Source organism: Lissotriton helveticus, chromosome 4_1 (genome assembly GCF_964261635.1).
Source record: "Lissotriton helveticus chromosome 4_1, aLisHel1.1, whole genome shotgun sequence".
Lineage (NCBI taxonomy): Eukaryota > Metazoa > Chordata > Amphibia > Caudata > Salamandridae > Lissotriton > Lissotriton helveticus.
Window position 1 is genome coordinate 1441386474 of NC_136063.1, and position 15704 is coordinate 1441402177.

The 15704-nt window shown below is 42.0% G+C and overlaps 1 protein-coding gene across 1 annotated transcript in view; it reads right to left on the minus strand.

The window, feature by feature from the left end:
* The window catches only part of WRNIP1 (WRN helicase interacting protein 1), a 457752-nt gene that overhangs the window by 356312 nt on the left and 85736 nt on the right, over positions 1 to 15704 (minus strand). Inside the window, exon 2 of the mRNA XM_078688019.1 lies at positions 1071 to 1262. Coding sequence (XP_078544145.1) covers positions 1071 to 1262 — 192 coding nt within the window. The remainder of the gene's footprint in view (positions 1 to 1070; positions 1263 to 15704) is intronic.

The following is a 15704-nucleotide window of genomic DNA, read 5'->3' on the forward strand; positions in this document are numbered from 1 at the left end:
CAAGAAGCAAAAATAAGCATTGACACTGCCAACAGGTCTGGTTGCTAAGGAATGTTGTATGGTAAAAGAAGTATTATAATTAAATAGCAGGGGAATACATACGGATTAGTGTGGAAGCAAAGAACTGTTGAATATTATTGGTATATGTTAAAAAGTCAAGTGCCAGATGCACTGTCAAGTCAGACCTAACAATCAACGTAGCATAATGACTACCCTCCTCACAACTATACTGCTGCCTGAGAAAAAAAAATACCACAAGTTACCAAGACACTTTAATAGCATTCCAATGTGACTGTGTGCACATGAATGTTCAAGCTCAGGCTGCTGGATACAAAAACAAAATGATCACAGTTGTGTGGAGGGCAAACACTATTTGTGGAAGCATACAACTTCTGCCCAATCAAAACATGTACTCCTGGCTCCCAACATGTTGGTAGACTCAAAGCCGCTCTTTAGTGATGGTAGCATACTTACCTGGCGACAGCTTTACTATTAAGTCAGACCATAAAAAGCACATTTAGTAAGAGCAAGAACTGCACAATGAGCAAAGTAAAACAGGTAATAAATGAGGTCTGGAATGAAACGGTCAGTGAAGGATCTCCATTTCACTCTGTAACCATGTATGCCTCTAGCCACAGACCCTTTTTGACCTGGGGGAAATGTGAAAGCATCCTAAAGTTTGTTTCTTTTATTTTGGTTTTAAATACAACATGGCCCTGCCTAGCTTTTAAGGCGAGAAGAGTGCTTTGCAAAGAGTATTTTTAATGCAGCAAGAACATCTCAAACAAGAGGTGACGTACACATAACAGTATATGTGCGGGTTTCAGATATAAGCAGATTACATAACAGTCTGATCTAAGGAAAAGCTGGTTAGAGACAATAGAAACAACTGACAGTGCAAAGCACAGTTGGTCTTCAGATTATGCAAGGGTTGCATTGGATTGCTGAATTACTCATTAAAATGCATACGCTCGCATCCTAAAGTAAAAGAAGATGGGGATATGGTCAAAATTACATGGAGACAGCTACACTGTAGCAGTTGTGAATCTAGCATTTAGGCAGTTCAGTACCTGCTGCGATTTGTTGAATCGATGAATCTCATCCACAAACAAAATGGTTTTCCTCTTGAAGAGTTTCTGTTCGTTCTGTGCTTGCTTTATAAATTCCCGGACATCGTTCGTTGATGCGCTTGTTGCCGACAAGGTCACAAACCTTGTGTTGTGCTTCTTGCTGTTTTTGGCTATGATGTGTGCTAAGGTAGTCTGAAAAAGACAGACAGACATTTTCACAGGTTACTTGATTGGGATTGAACAACTATAAATGAGATGAGAACAATGTTTATGATGTTGTCATTGCCCACTGTGTTATATTAAATCTCTACTAAAGTCTCTTTAAGTGACGTACACCATTCAAGGTTTCTGAGAAAAAGAAATCGAATTAGTATTATCAAAGGGTTGGCACCTCATGGATCTACTCACCTGAGGGGTGGTGTCAGAGGCATTGGCGGCTGGCAGGGAACGGGGGGTTGCGGGCAGGGGGAGGGATACTCATTTGTCATGTTAGTCCTCACCCGTTTCACCATTTGCCGTGAGTACAGGTAGACAGCACTACTCGGGTAATACAAGCATCAGGGTCCAATGTTCGTTTTTGGAAAACTATGTTATTCTTTATTCTTTTTTTTCAAATATCAGCAAAGTGCAAGTGCAAGTTGAAAATATAAAATAGCGCGTTTCGGCCTGAGGCTTTCTTCGGAGTCATAGAGTTGTGCTGTACAGTGTCAATAAGTAGGGACTGACATGGCCCCCCCCCCACATCCATTAAAAGCAACATTTAAAGGAACCTATAAACTTAATTTATATATGATGACATTGGTGTTTTAAAATCCATAGAATACACATTGAAAATGCCATTAGACTGTTAATGTGATCAGAGTCAATCCATATTCTATCACACTGTAAGGTAAAGTACCCATATATGTTCTTCATAATATAGGATATTCATCCATATAATATATGATGTATAACATGAGGAACAATTTGTTGAATCTAGATTACAATTTATCATGGTAAAGTACCACATAATTCAAAAATGTTTTATTACTGTTCTGTTCATGACAAAACCAAATTGAAATTCATTACTCTCCATATTTTTTTATCTAATTAGATCAAGCCACAATTATGATTGTCAACCCGATGTATTCATAGAAAATCAACAATTATCTATAAGTATTTATCAATATTTAAAAACACTGAAATATTTCAAAACATCTAAAAATACTGTCAAATAAAATGCAATAAAGTGCTCAGCCTTGGGCTGGAATATAACAGAGTGAGCTACACTTGGCTTAATAAAGTGTTAATTATGATTCATGATATTTGATCAAGATAGTATGAATTGTATAAGCCACAGATTACATAGAGGCTTTTAGCACCTTGGCTGCTTGAGTTCTTCTTCTGCTCTGCTGGACCACAATAGAAACGGGTGTGGTCATGACAAGCTCAGCTCGTCATGAGCACACGAGAGGTGTACCTCATGACGAGCTGAGCTCGTCATGAGCACCGAAGGGGTTAAAATATTAAATAATAAATGAAGTATTTCAAAAGTGCACAATTTCAAAGCCAATCCCGGAATGCTGTTATTTAACATCCTCTCACTGCACGAGTTTCAAAAGTGCAAGAGATCTTGGTCTCGAATGTACCCTCTCACGTAACCAAAATGGTCAATCTCTATGTCTAATTTATTCACATCTAACATCTATAACTAGAATTCATACTAAAGTGCAAAGTGCTTTGTTTACTATTGCATTTTAGGATCAGTTTGCACAACCATCTATCAAATAAACAGTTCATGCAATCTCCAACACAGTCAAGAGGTGCTAGAGAGGAAACCTTGTGGTCAATTTTATACTCAATTGAGAAAATCAACAGAAATCACCAACAATCACGATTGTCATTAAATCAAGTCCAAGATGTTGGGATTGCATAGGAATAGGTCAGATACACAGTACTTAACTAATGAGAGGTCAAAAGCAGATCATTTCCCATATCTATCATCAAATCACATTGGATCCCCATGACTATGGGCTGGGAACTCAAAGAAAGTTGGGTAATTCTGCGTCCATGTTGAGTCCCCATGGTATTACTGTTCCTATTGTTATGCTCCATTTGGATTCTGCTTTTCTTAGTAATAGTCACAATCCTCTCCTCTTATTTTCCAAGGTACATGTTCGATACCATAAAACAATAGTTTATTCAGATGTCCTTCATGATCCCTCCAAATATGTTGTGACATAGCATACGTGAAATCTTTGTGGTTAGTCGCTCTTATGTGTTGGAGGATTTCCAGCTAAAAATTGTTTATGGTGCTGCCAATATATTTCTTTCCGAACTGGTATTCAAGGACGTAGACCACATGTGTTGTTTCACAAGGGATGCAAATGGTACCTCACTCGCGTGGGTGGGTTAAGTACCCGCGACAGGCAAGGGCCCAAAATGTATTAAGGAGACATCAAAATTACCTATCACAAAACAACCTGCTTTTGCAAGGGGGGGTCACCTGGGTTTTTGGCCCCAAACTCGGCAGCCATCCTGGGAAACCTACCAAACCCACACATTTCTGAAAACTAGACACCTAGGGGAGTCCAGGGAGGTATGGCTTGCGTGGGTCCCCCAACGTTTTCCTACCCAGAATCCCCTGCAAGCCTCAAATTTTGCTGAAAAAAAAACACTCTCAAATTTCTGTGTGGGAAAGTTCTAGAATCTATGTGGATCCACAAATTTCCTACCACTCAGCGTTCCCCCAGGTCTCCCGATAAAAATGTGATACCTCACAAGCGTGGGTGGGCCAAATACCCGCGACAGGCAAGGGCCCAAAACATATTAAGGAGACATCAAAATTACTTATCAAAAAACATCCTGTTTTTGCAAGGGGGGAGTCACCTGGGTTTTTGGCCCCGGACTCAACGGCCACCTTAGCACACTACCAAACCCACACATTTCTGAAAACTAGACACCCGGTGGAGTCCAGTGAGATATGGTTTGCGTGGATCCCCGAATGTTTTCCTATCTAGAATACTCTGCAAACCTCAAATTTAGCTAAAAAACCATTTTCCACATATTGTTTTGGTGGATTCACAGTGCCGGCACAAATGTCCTAACCCACAGCGTTCCCCTCAGTCTCCCGAGTGAAATGATAACCTCACCTGTGTGGGTGGGGCAAGGGCCTGTGACTGGAATGAGCCCAAAACATAGGGATTCATGGTATAGCACCAAGAATTCTAAGCGCTACATTTAAAAAAAAAAAAAAAAAAAAAAAAAAAACTTTAGACAATTCTGCAATGGACACCCACACAAGTGTTTACTACCCCCATCTGCCCCCCAGGGGGGGCAGAAAGACTACATATTGCCAAAACGTTTGGGGGGAGCAAAGGCCCTTGCCAATGGGGCCGCTCCCCCTCCCTTGTGGTTAGTGGGTGGCTCCCTGCTTAGGGATACCTCTCCCGTCTTTCTACGTGCTCAGGGGGCGGAGATAGCCCCCTGAGCACATAGAAACTGAAACTGAAATGAGCCTAAAGTCTCATTTCCATTTCAGTTTCTATGAAATTACGTCAGAGAAACGTGCACGCTGATCGTCAATTCATAGAAAGCAGGGGGGTCCTCGGGAGCTGGGGAAGCTCTTCCCCAGCTTCCGTGGCTCTAGGGAAGAAAAAGAAACCCCCCGAATGCCTGCACCAGAGGGATTTCCGGTGTTGCCAAGAAATTACGTAAGAGCAACGTGCGCGCTGATCGTCAATTCATAGAAAGCAGGGGGGCCCTGGGAGCTGGGTAGCTCTTCCCCAGCTCCTGTGGCTCTGGGGAAGAAAAATAAACCACTTGAATGCCTGCACCAGAGGTATTTCCGGTGCCATGTGCTGCGCACACGAGCACTGTGGCGCATGACGGCTCCCGGCCGTCCTGCGCACAGAAAGGGATAGACGCTTCTCGTCTAGACAACGCCTGAACCAGGAAGCAACCAGGCTTCCCATAGCTAATCCCAACGCTGCAATGCAGCGTTGTGATTGGTCTGAGCACCCTGGTTCTGCGCTCAGATGGGGAGACTGGGGGCTTTTGCATGTGCCTCACCAGGCTGTGCATTACAGCCTGGTGGGGAACATGCAAAATGCACAGGACTGTTTGGCTGGGCCAAGGCAGCCGGCCAAGCAGTTATGCACACTTGGAGTGTGCAAACCACTCCTCCCCCTGTGACCCCAGCCCCAATCGAGCCGGTAGCAATTCAAAATAAAATGATAATAACAATGTTATTAATTAATTTTTTCTGCTCTGTGAGCGGTGGAAAAACGCTCCTCCGCCTTAGCGGAGGAGCTACCACTGGTCAGAGAGGCCGGAACACAGGAAATCATAAAATATGTTTAAACCATACATTCATTTGCTATGTAAAACGTAGGCTTTCTCCGCCCCCTCATAAACAACACTATGCAAACCATAAGGAAATCTTTTCTGGGTCATATGCAGTTCAGAAAGTAGCAACACAGATAGGAATCAGTTTCATGGTTCATTACACTTTCAAACTAATAAAACCTGCCTCAGGTATCCCATCCCTCATTTGGCCATACCCTTACACCCCAAAGGGCCCCATGGTCTTTCTGGCTTACCTCCAATTTCCCCTCCCTGATGGAGGTAGGCTAGCAGGGGTTTAATGGGGGTGAAGAGAAAGTCCACTAGAGGGAGTTTTTAACTAAATAATACATTTGCTGGGACATGCCATGGCACCAGGCTGTGTAACCAATCCCCTACAGGACTCCACAGAAAGTCCACAAGATCCAGTCGTGGGAATGGGGCGGGTGGGGGCCTGGATAGGGCTTGCCCCCCTAAACTTCCAACAGTCTTTCTACAATTAATCCGGAAGGAGTGCAGAATGCCCACTAAAAGCCGGGAATATGTTAAAAAACCAAAGTGTTGGACAGTCCTGGGCTGCCATCAGTTTTCACCCCCACGCCTAAAGCCCCAACCGTCTTTCTCCCTCCCTGAGGTCTCCAGCATCTCTATTCCCATGGCAAACGAGAGGAGGTATGTATTTCTTTTGGTGCAGTTTAGACAAACAGGATAACAGAGGGCTAAATCACAATTTCCTCTCACTTGCCATGGTGAATGGCTGCAACCAGCAACCTGGAAATCCACCCAACCCTGGGCATTCCTAAAACCTATAGACCCCAGGGGAATAAGGGTGGTGTAGCTTGCATAGGCCAGAGAACATTTGCTCACCCAGAATAACCTGAAAACATCAAATGATGGTCAAAAAGGCAATTCTTGACATATTTGTGTGACAAAAAATGTGTGCACATCCAACTAACGGACAGAGTCTTACCACCTTGCACTCCCAGACTTCTCCCGACTGAAACACTGCCCCAGCCGCCTGTGTGGCTGGACTGGATACATGACGACACAAAGAGAGCTAGTGACTAACCGACAGGAAAATAACTATTGTTTGGGAACTCTATAAGCATATTATTGTGTCTCATAACATGTGGAGGACCAACAGAAATTTCGAAAAAATGGTAAGGCATGGCCTCACATACCCCACTTGGGTGCTTTGCTTCATCATTAGCCATGGCACATTCAGAGAAAGGTTTTGTGGTCAATGAGCTCCCTGTGGTTGTGGGGAGTATTTTACAGGGATAGATAAGAGAACCAGGATCGAGAAAGAGCTTAAAAATTCCTATGGCCTACTCACTGGAATTTCAATTTTAATATGGATGAGCCTAAGGGATGATTAAAAACTGTTATGATGCAAGGGACAGTCTAATATCCCTGCACAGGAATGGGTCAACATGCTTCAGCCGATAAAGTGGCTCCTACAGGGGTCACTGGCTTTCTTCAGGAACTAGATACCTCTTTTCAGGACTCCTTTATATTTAAGCAATCCTTCATCCATCAGTAAGCAACCATTCAATATTTATGGATACAGTCCTGCTTGTCGGGGAATGGTGATTCTGCGATTATTGGACGACCTACGGGGTACGTAAACATAAAACACAAATCATAATGGTACTAAGGCAATACATATTATAGAGACACAGCATGAATGGATTTTATACCAACGCGTTTGTTGGAGCTGTGGTGTTAAACAGGAGTCCCATCCTAACGAGTATGGAGGCACCCGCCTTAAGAGTTTGGCAGCCAAAGGTGGGACTTGAGCTGGAATCTATTGAAACACTGCCTAAACAGTCGCTGAAAGACATTTCTGCAGAACAGAGGATAGTGAATTATTCAAACTCATGGCATGAAGTAATCGTACAGCTGCCTGCAGACCTCTCTTGGTATAAAATCCAGCAGCTTTGCGAGGGGTATGCAGCGCGCTGTGACTTTGAGACAGCCCATCTGGGGCTAAGACACAAGACGGGACTAGCTCAGAATGTGGCATGCTGTGGACGTAAGGATAAGTGTACTTCCCCTCTCGTTGAATGCTCAATTGCTGCTGTCTGGCTTCTCATATTCATATGTGATGTGTCGCTGACACTATTCCAGCTCCTAATACATGCTTATACACTTTCACAGAGGATAAGGGCTCAAGATATAACGTTTCCACACCCTTCCACTGAATTTCTGGAAACCACCCAACTGGAGGGATCCAAGTTTGAATACACTTTAGAGTCCACCCCGCAACACTACTTAAATACCTGTGAAAGCACTGGTCAAAGAAAGTGGGAAAGGCAGAAAGCAAGAGGCTAGAACCTAAAATCCCGGAACTCCACAACAATAGGACTATTATGAGCAATAAAAGTTACAGAAGTGACAGAAATAAAATCTACACAGGGAAGTTGTAATGCTAATACTGATCATTTAAATCCAAAAGTAGACAACTTGGTGGACAAGACAGATACTTTAATGGAGGGCAGCGTCACCTGGCTGGAACATATTGTGTTAATACTCCAACCCAAGATGATAACAGAATCAACACAATTAAAATAAAGTGTGAGGAGCTTGAAAACAGATGCAGATGATCAAACCTCTTTGGGGATCCCAGATGGCTCTGTGAGAATAATCATAGAGCCTGTACCTGAAAAAGCAGCTAGCAACTGCTTTACAGAACTTTTCTGGGAACGTGTCATTGGAGATGAAAAAGAATCACGTCGCCATAGGCCAGGCTCATCAGCTACCGTTTAATATAACTAGTACTCGTCACCCTCCCAGAACAATCAATGTTAACTTCCAAGACTACAGGATAAAAAAAATAAAAAAAGATTCTCGCCATAGCAAAAGTGAAATAACATGCCAATTGCAACAGGATATTCTTTTTCAGTCTTTCCTGACTCTGCTTACAAAGCTGACAAAAGTCTGAAACAAATGAAACATTTGATTCAGGAATTCAAAAACATCAGGTGTACCTGTTTCAATCTCTTCACTCAAAGTTTACTGGAATGGTTCTTTTCATGTACAACTTGGAATATCTGAATCTTGCTAAAGCAGATAAAAAATCCTGGCTGTGTATTTTTAAAACTATAGATTCTGGCTGGTTACAGAAGTAAAGATATAGGCAGGGTGGGGAATAAAAAAAAGGAAAGACGAGAAAGGGGACATTTAGTGGTTTGTGTCAGGACGGCGGGTAGTTGCTATTTAGTGTTTACCACACTTATCCCAAGCAAAGCATTAATAATAGTAAATACGGTTATTGATCTATTGTAATGAAGAAAGGAGACATAAGCAAGGAAGATGGCTCTTATGAACATAAAAAAGGGAGTTAATGAATATCACTTTAAGACCCATTATGGCCCTCAGAGGATGGTCCAAAACCACCAAGCAATGTTTCCAGAAGTAGTAACTATTTCCATAACAAAAGATGATTTTCATGTAGCATTACAAGTCAAAGATAAAAAAAACTTCCAGGAAAAAATCTGGTGATGAGTCAGAAGCCACGCATGAAAGAAGCCTTAAACACGAGCCGGTCTATCTAAAAGTTGGCAGATACCTGGTGGGAACTACATCAAGATGAAATGTGTTTGACATACTCAAGCAAACAGCGTTGCATTGAAGACAGAAGAGATTTTTTTTTAAAACCTTTACTGAGTCTCGATTCTACTGAGGCAGGAATAATACCACCAGAATTAGGATACCATGCCATAATAGCTATAGCAATCACTTTGCCAACAACTGGACCCAAACACCATTTCTGGTGAGTTGACATCTATCTTATTGTCAGCTTTGAACACTAGAAGAAATGCAAACAAATAATGAAAGAATTTTTTTAGCAAAATACAGATAATGCAAGTATAATGAACACTTGAGATTGTTCTATTGCTTATATAGGAGGCATTTTGAGCTCACAATTGGTGCAAGCAGAACAGACATTGTAGTTAAAGAACGATTACTCTCAGATCACAAGGAATTTTACTCTAGAGGACATCAATAAACCAACTCAGATAGGAACCTATGTCTATGCTTCTCTAACCAAGAGTTCTAAATAGGCAAACTATTTATCAAAAATAAGTTGAAGGATGTAAAAAATGAATTCCCAAATATAATAACCCAGGAAAGGGAGCCCTAGGATATTCCATCCTAGTCCGACTTACAGACGTTCTCAAAATGTATATATATTTATTATTAAGTTATTTTAAGCATTTATATATTTTAAGGGCAATTTGCAAGTGCTATTCACGGAGGAAATAACAGAAATCTAAAAGTATGCCCCTATGGGAAAACTAAAACCTTCTGGAGGAACTTACTAGTACCCATAAAGAACAGTTTGGTGCCGGGATATGGGAACTTGATTAAATACTTCACAAAAGCTGAACTATCCCCCATTTAGAAATTCAACAGAAAAATAGTGAGTTAATTTGCAAGTATATACAAAAGAAACCAGATAACTCCTCACAGTATTTTGTCGCCCTCCCCTAAAGGGATTACATAGGATAATTTTATCAATAACCACTACAAACCTAAAACAAGACCAAACCTAATTTTTTGACCAGTGGACAGACGATTTACCGATTCGGGTTACCCTGAAGTATGGACGGATATGAATCAGAATTGTTTAAATCAAATAAAGAATATATTGAATGTTAATAATTGATTGCATCCGCCAACACATTACATTCCGAGAAGTTCAAATTTACACAGCATTGTTTTTCTATGCCGAATATATCACACTTCTGAAAGGATACACAAAATAACAACAGCAATCAGTGCACCAGATGGTGAACACGGAAAGAATATGGCTTCATATGGTTGGGAATGCCCCAAATCAATCTAGCTCTTTTGGGAGTTAATTAAAGAATTGGAAAAAGTCCTTGTTGGACCTGGCCCTTTCTGCAGGGTTATTCCCACACTTTATGCCTTCCACCACCTATTCTTCTGACCTTTTTGTTGGTTTTAGCACTCTGGGCACTTTACCACTGCTAATAAGTACGTGCATGTGCTCTCTTCTCTAAACATGGTATGATTGGTTTACACCTGTTTGGCATATTGGATTTCCTTATAAGTCCCTTGTAAAGTGGTATACCAATTGCCCAGGGCCTGTAAATTAAATGCTACTAGTGGGCCTGCAGCACTGATTGATCCACACACAGAAGTAACTTTTCAAACCTATCTCATGCCTGCCACCGCAGGGCCTGTGTGCGCAGTTTACTGCCCCTTCAACTTGGCATTTAAAACTACCTGCCAAGCCTTAATCTCCCCTTTTATTACACATGTCACCCCTAAGGTAGGCGCTAGGTAGCCCTAAGGACAGGGTACTGTGTAAATAAAAGGTAGGACATGTGCCTTTATATGTGGCATGTCTTGGTAGTGACAAACAGCCCACTGAGTTGTTCACTACTGTGAGGCCTACTCCTCTCGTAGGATAGCATTGAGAATTCCCTTATATAATTGCAAGTGGAAATACTGATCAGAAAGGAGTGACATTGCCATTTTGTTTTATGTGGAGAATGGTAGTGATAAATCCTGATTACTGGTGAAGTTGAATTTCACATTACTATTTTAGAAATACACTTTTAGAAAGTGGGCATTTCTCTGTGCTTGTAACTCTTTGTGCTTTGTGCTTTGCAGCCTATCTCCAATACACGTCAGGGCTGGGTGACAGCTACACTTTGTGCATTCTCTCCAGGCAGTCAACACACAGGAAGGGCTGGGTATGACATCTGCATTCCTGGGCAGGGGTAGGTGGTTCCCATTTACATTTTAATAACTAATGTCCTACCCGCAAAGGTCTGATTTACCCCCTAATGAACATCTGGAGCCAGGCCTGGGCTGAGAGGGATCTTTGTGCACTTCTAGGGGTTGTGTTGAAGTCAATCTCTACATCAAAGGCATTTCTTTTTTTTTTTTATAGTTTCCTTGGATTTTTTTTATAAAATATTTTTATTTGAACTTTGCAATAATGACAGACCTTCGACACTGATACAGTTATCTCACATTACTAATTATAATGACTTTTACAATGACCAATACATTCAGTACAAAAATACATTACATTTCCTGCTCTCGATCTCTAGCCCTCCTTATATCCAAATCAACCGATTGGGACAAACATATATTTCTCCTCTGTACAGGTTCCATTTTGCCCATTTCCTATCCCATTTCTTTGGACACCCACGTGCGATAAACACTTCCTTCTCGGCCACCATACATTTATCCATTTCCCTCTTCCATATTTCAATTCCTGGCGGCCTGGCACTACCCCACCCCCGATCCAGTTCTCTCTTAAATAAAGTAAATCCTAAAGTTGCAAACTGTTCCGTTTCCGTAAGGTCAGTAGCGTCCCATACGTTTACCAGACCTAATCGTGGCGTCCGTGTAACTGTCTTACCTAGAGCCGAGCACAGGTGTGTCACAACCCTGTCCCACCTATTGTGTACCATAGGACATTCCCAGATCATACGACAGAAACTGGCTGACTGCCTACAGCCCTTAAAACATAAGTCATCTGACCTAGACCCAATCTTCGCCAGGGTAATCCCAGTCAAGTATGAACGGTGTAGTATACGGAGTTGTATATGGCGATATCCAAGTGGGATGGCAGCCTCTCTCGGAGACATCAACGCCTGCCTCCAGTCCTCCCCTTCCATTGGCCCTAATTCTGTTTCCCATTTCTCCCGAAGCTGCCCAAAGGCATCTGGCATGTTGTTACTGAGCTTTCTATATGTGAGGGAAATTGCCTTGGTATGCAATTGTCCGTCTAATAAACGATCCTCTAAGGGGGAGTAGTCTGGTACATCCTCACAGCTAGGAAACGCCGCCATCAAGGCATGCCTGATTTGTAAATATCAAAAACCTTCGCCTGTGCCAACTGGTATGTTTTCTGCAGTTCCTCGAACCGAAGGATCCTACCCTTCTTAATCGGATCTCCTACTGTTGAGATACCAATCATGTCCCATTCGTCAAACCCTGGATGGCGACAGAGCATACCTAGCTTTTGTGTAGACCATAGCGGCGTCATTTTGGTGAGTCTATTCGTCCACCCGAGGCGGGAATTAGCCAGTCTCCTTATTTGCAGCGTATGCTGAGTGGGTCCTATCAACTTTCTACTCCGCGGGGACAAGTAAAGCACCCCAAGACAGTCAGCTCCGTCCATTTGATGTGTAGTGTGTTTATCTAGGGACCAGAATCGATATTTCTATTTTATGCCCTTGTCCGGTTATAATCAATAATATCAATACAACGGCATAAAAACCCTATTCATAATTCAGCCGTAGCACATGCTGTCACATTAAGCAAGGCTACTTCTCCGGCCCCCTAGAAAGCACACGAGTTCTCTAAACAAAACCAAGCCTCCAGCAACCTGGGAAATCCCCCTTGCCTTTGTTTTGATTTCGTCCTAGAACTCCTGTAAAGCACTGTAAGAACGGCCAGTTCTTAGTGACATCTTTATTGACGTCTTATGTCCAACCTTACGTCAAACCCGGCACCTTTCAGGTATAAATATACCAACGTTGCCTTAAGCAAACACACGGTGGTGATTTTGGAGCAGCTATCTACTTGCCCGAGAGCCCAGCTGATGCGAGAGCCCACGGACGCCGCCCCTCCCTTTTCACGCGCTGAGAAAGACGCGGTCTTTTCTCCTGCCGAGAAAATCCAGCTCCGGCGTTTCCAGCCTACCCTTGCGGGTGACTGGGATATCGAGTCCTGAGAGAGAGAGATACCAGACCTCCTGCATTCTATTTACCCAGGTACGGAACTGACTAAAGAGAATTCTTGAGACAAATTCTTGGCAAAACAAACTTAACTTAAACTGCTACTTACTTACTCCTTCCCACGTATTAGGCTTAGGTCAGGTACACCGGGGTAGGCGTATTTAGAAGCACCAGTTGAGTACGATTAGTCAGTGTATATATGTATGTATATATTTTATCTATTTTAAAGTATCATATGGCTCAGAAACCATATCAATGCTTTTACAGTATTATTTTATAATCCTACTTTTACTGTACGCACTTTACTTTACCATGAGTATTACAATCGTGGCAATTCATTTCTCTTGCATGAGGAAGAAGACTGCTCAATAAATTATACCTTTTATTGAAAACGCCCGTCTCTCTTTTCTCTGCATTCTGGTGAAACTAAGTACGCACATTTTGACTGAGTGAAATAGCTGTCTTTTGTTTTCACACAACTCTAGAGATACACTCTTATTCAGGGAGAGCAAAGTTGTCATGTTTTATGGTTGTCAGAAGCTAATCCCTTCTTGTCTATCCAGGGAGGTTAAACTCCTCCTCGTTTATTCGAGAAAGTTTATAGTGACCTCTGAGCTAGCTGGCAAACCTTAAGTTTAATATAGTCAGTAGAGACCTAGTTAACCTCAATCCTACGTCTACACTGCTGAATATATTATTCCAATGCGCAGAGCCTATTGGGAATATAGGAACTACACTACATGGCGCCCAACGTTTGGTAAGGCGATAAATCTAACGCAAGACGTTAGAGTAACTCAGTCGTGCTTTTTCCACACAGACCCTTTCTCCCGTAAATACTCCATAGACGTCTGGAGTGGGTAAAAGGTTAAAATCTGCCGAAACTTAGTAGGAAGATATTTCTATGTATAGTTTTTGGTTTAGTCAACGTTGAAGGATACAGTGTTAGAAAATATTGTGCACCTAATCTTTGTTTCCTTGAAACTTTATCTGCAACAAAATCCTTTCTGTCAGTAAAATGGGAGAAAGTGATGACGAGAGGGAGGCAGCTAGAATAGCAGCTCGACTCCTAGAGGATGACACAAGTCTCATACAGAACGACCCAAATGCTATACTCATTCCGGTCAACATAAGAAAAACTATAACTCTTAAACTTATAGAAAATGGACTAACATCGAGAGGTGGTATAGTCGTATTCGTAATTGAGGCACATGAATATCGGCAGACAGAGGTATTCTATTCATGGATAAACTTTCCAGCAGCAAACGCTGTCACATACGAATTCCACTATTACAAAATAGAGGAACCTCCGGAAGAGTACACTCCTTTCGAGGAGGTGGAAATCCCATTAAAATACCAAGAGCACCTGCTCTGGTTTAAAGGCGCCCTAAAACATAATAATCACATCACCAGGCTCGGTCCACTAGGTAGACCAGGAGCAACGTGGCCGGTTCTAACCAGCTACACACCACATCCTGACATTAATAAAATGTCAAGCGAGGAACTCTTAGTTAAAATAAAAGAATTAACACAGGCATATAGGGAGTTAGTTCAATTGGCAACAGAGGATATAACTTTCCTCCAGAAATTGAAAGAAACAGATATAGCAGAACAACCATTTGAACTTGCCAGAATCATAGAAAAATCCTATGAAGAACTAGGAAGAGATAGTTTGGGTGGAAAACCGATAAAATCCCAACTAACTGAAAATCCTGAAAAGATATTTATTAAAAATAATCTAAACACTCCAAAAAAGAGCTGGGATGGAAATAAACAATCCACTCCCAAAGAAAAAAAAGATTCCAGTCCAGAGGAAGGTCTCCTCGGTGGAGAGAAAGATCTCCGGACCAAGGACACAAGTCTCCCCATAGGGAGCCCTCTGAGAAAAGATACAACCTTAGAAATAGGGACAATTTAAAGAAACCTGATAGATATCAAGATATTGATACACGTCCCTCTCGATCTTTTCAGAATTCCTCGCAGAAATCGGAAAGAAGAGGACGGTCAGAACACAGGGAAGAGCACTTCAAGTCCAAAGACAAGGAACCTGCTCATCAAAGTAAGAAATTACAATTTCCAAAAAAGAAGGTAGCCAGTATTAATGTAATCAAACATGCCGAGGATCCTGAGGACACAACTGAAAAACGGAGAGTGGGCCCAGACCATGCTAGACAGCGCAGCAGAAGTGAGCATAGCTCGCAAGACCCTAATGAATCATCTGGAGACAGTGGACACGAATGAATACATTCAGGTGGAAACTGCAGATACCAGAGTTAGCAAACCTCATGAAATATACGAAATAACATTACGTATAGAGAGACATAAGAACTGGAAAGTAAGGGGTCTATTTTGGGATAACCTTTCCAAAGGCTATGACATCCTTTTAGCTGATAAAGATTGGCCACCAGAGTTTGTCAGAGAGTGCCCTCATGGCGAAGAAATGATTATGCCTGCCTTCTCAAATCATATTCCAATTCATAAAAAATATACACTTGCAAGAAAGTGGGCAGTAGCCCAAGCTTCTGCATTATATAAAAATCATGTTGGATGGGATGAGGACTCTCCTCCTCACAAAATCCAGTTA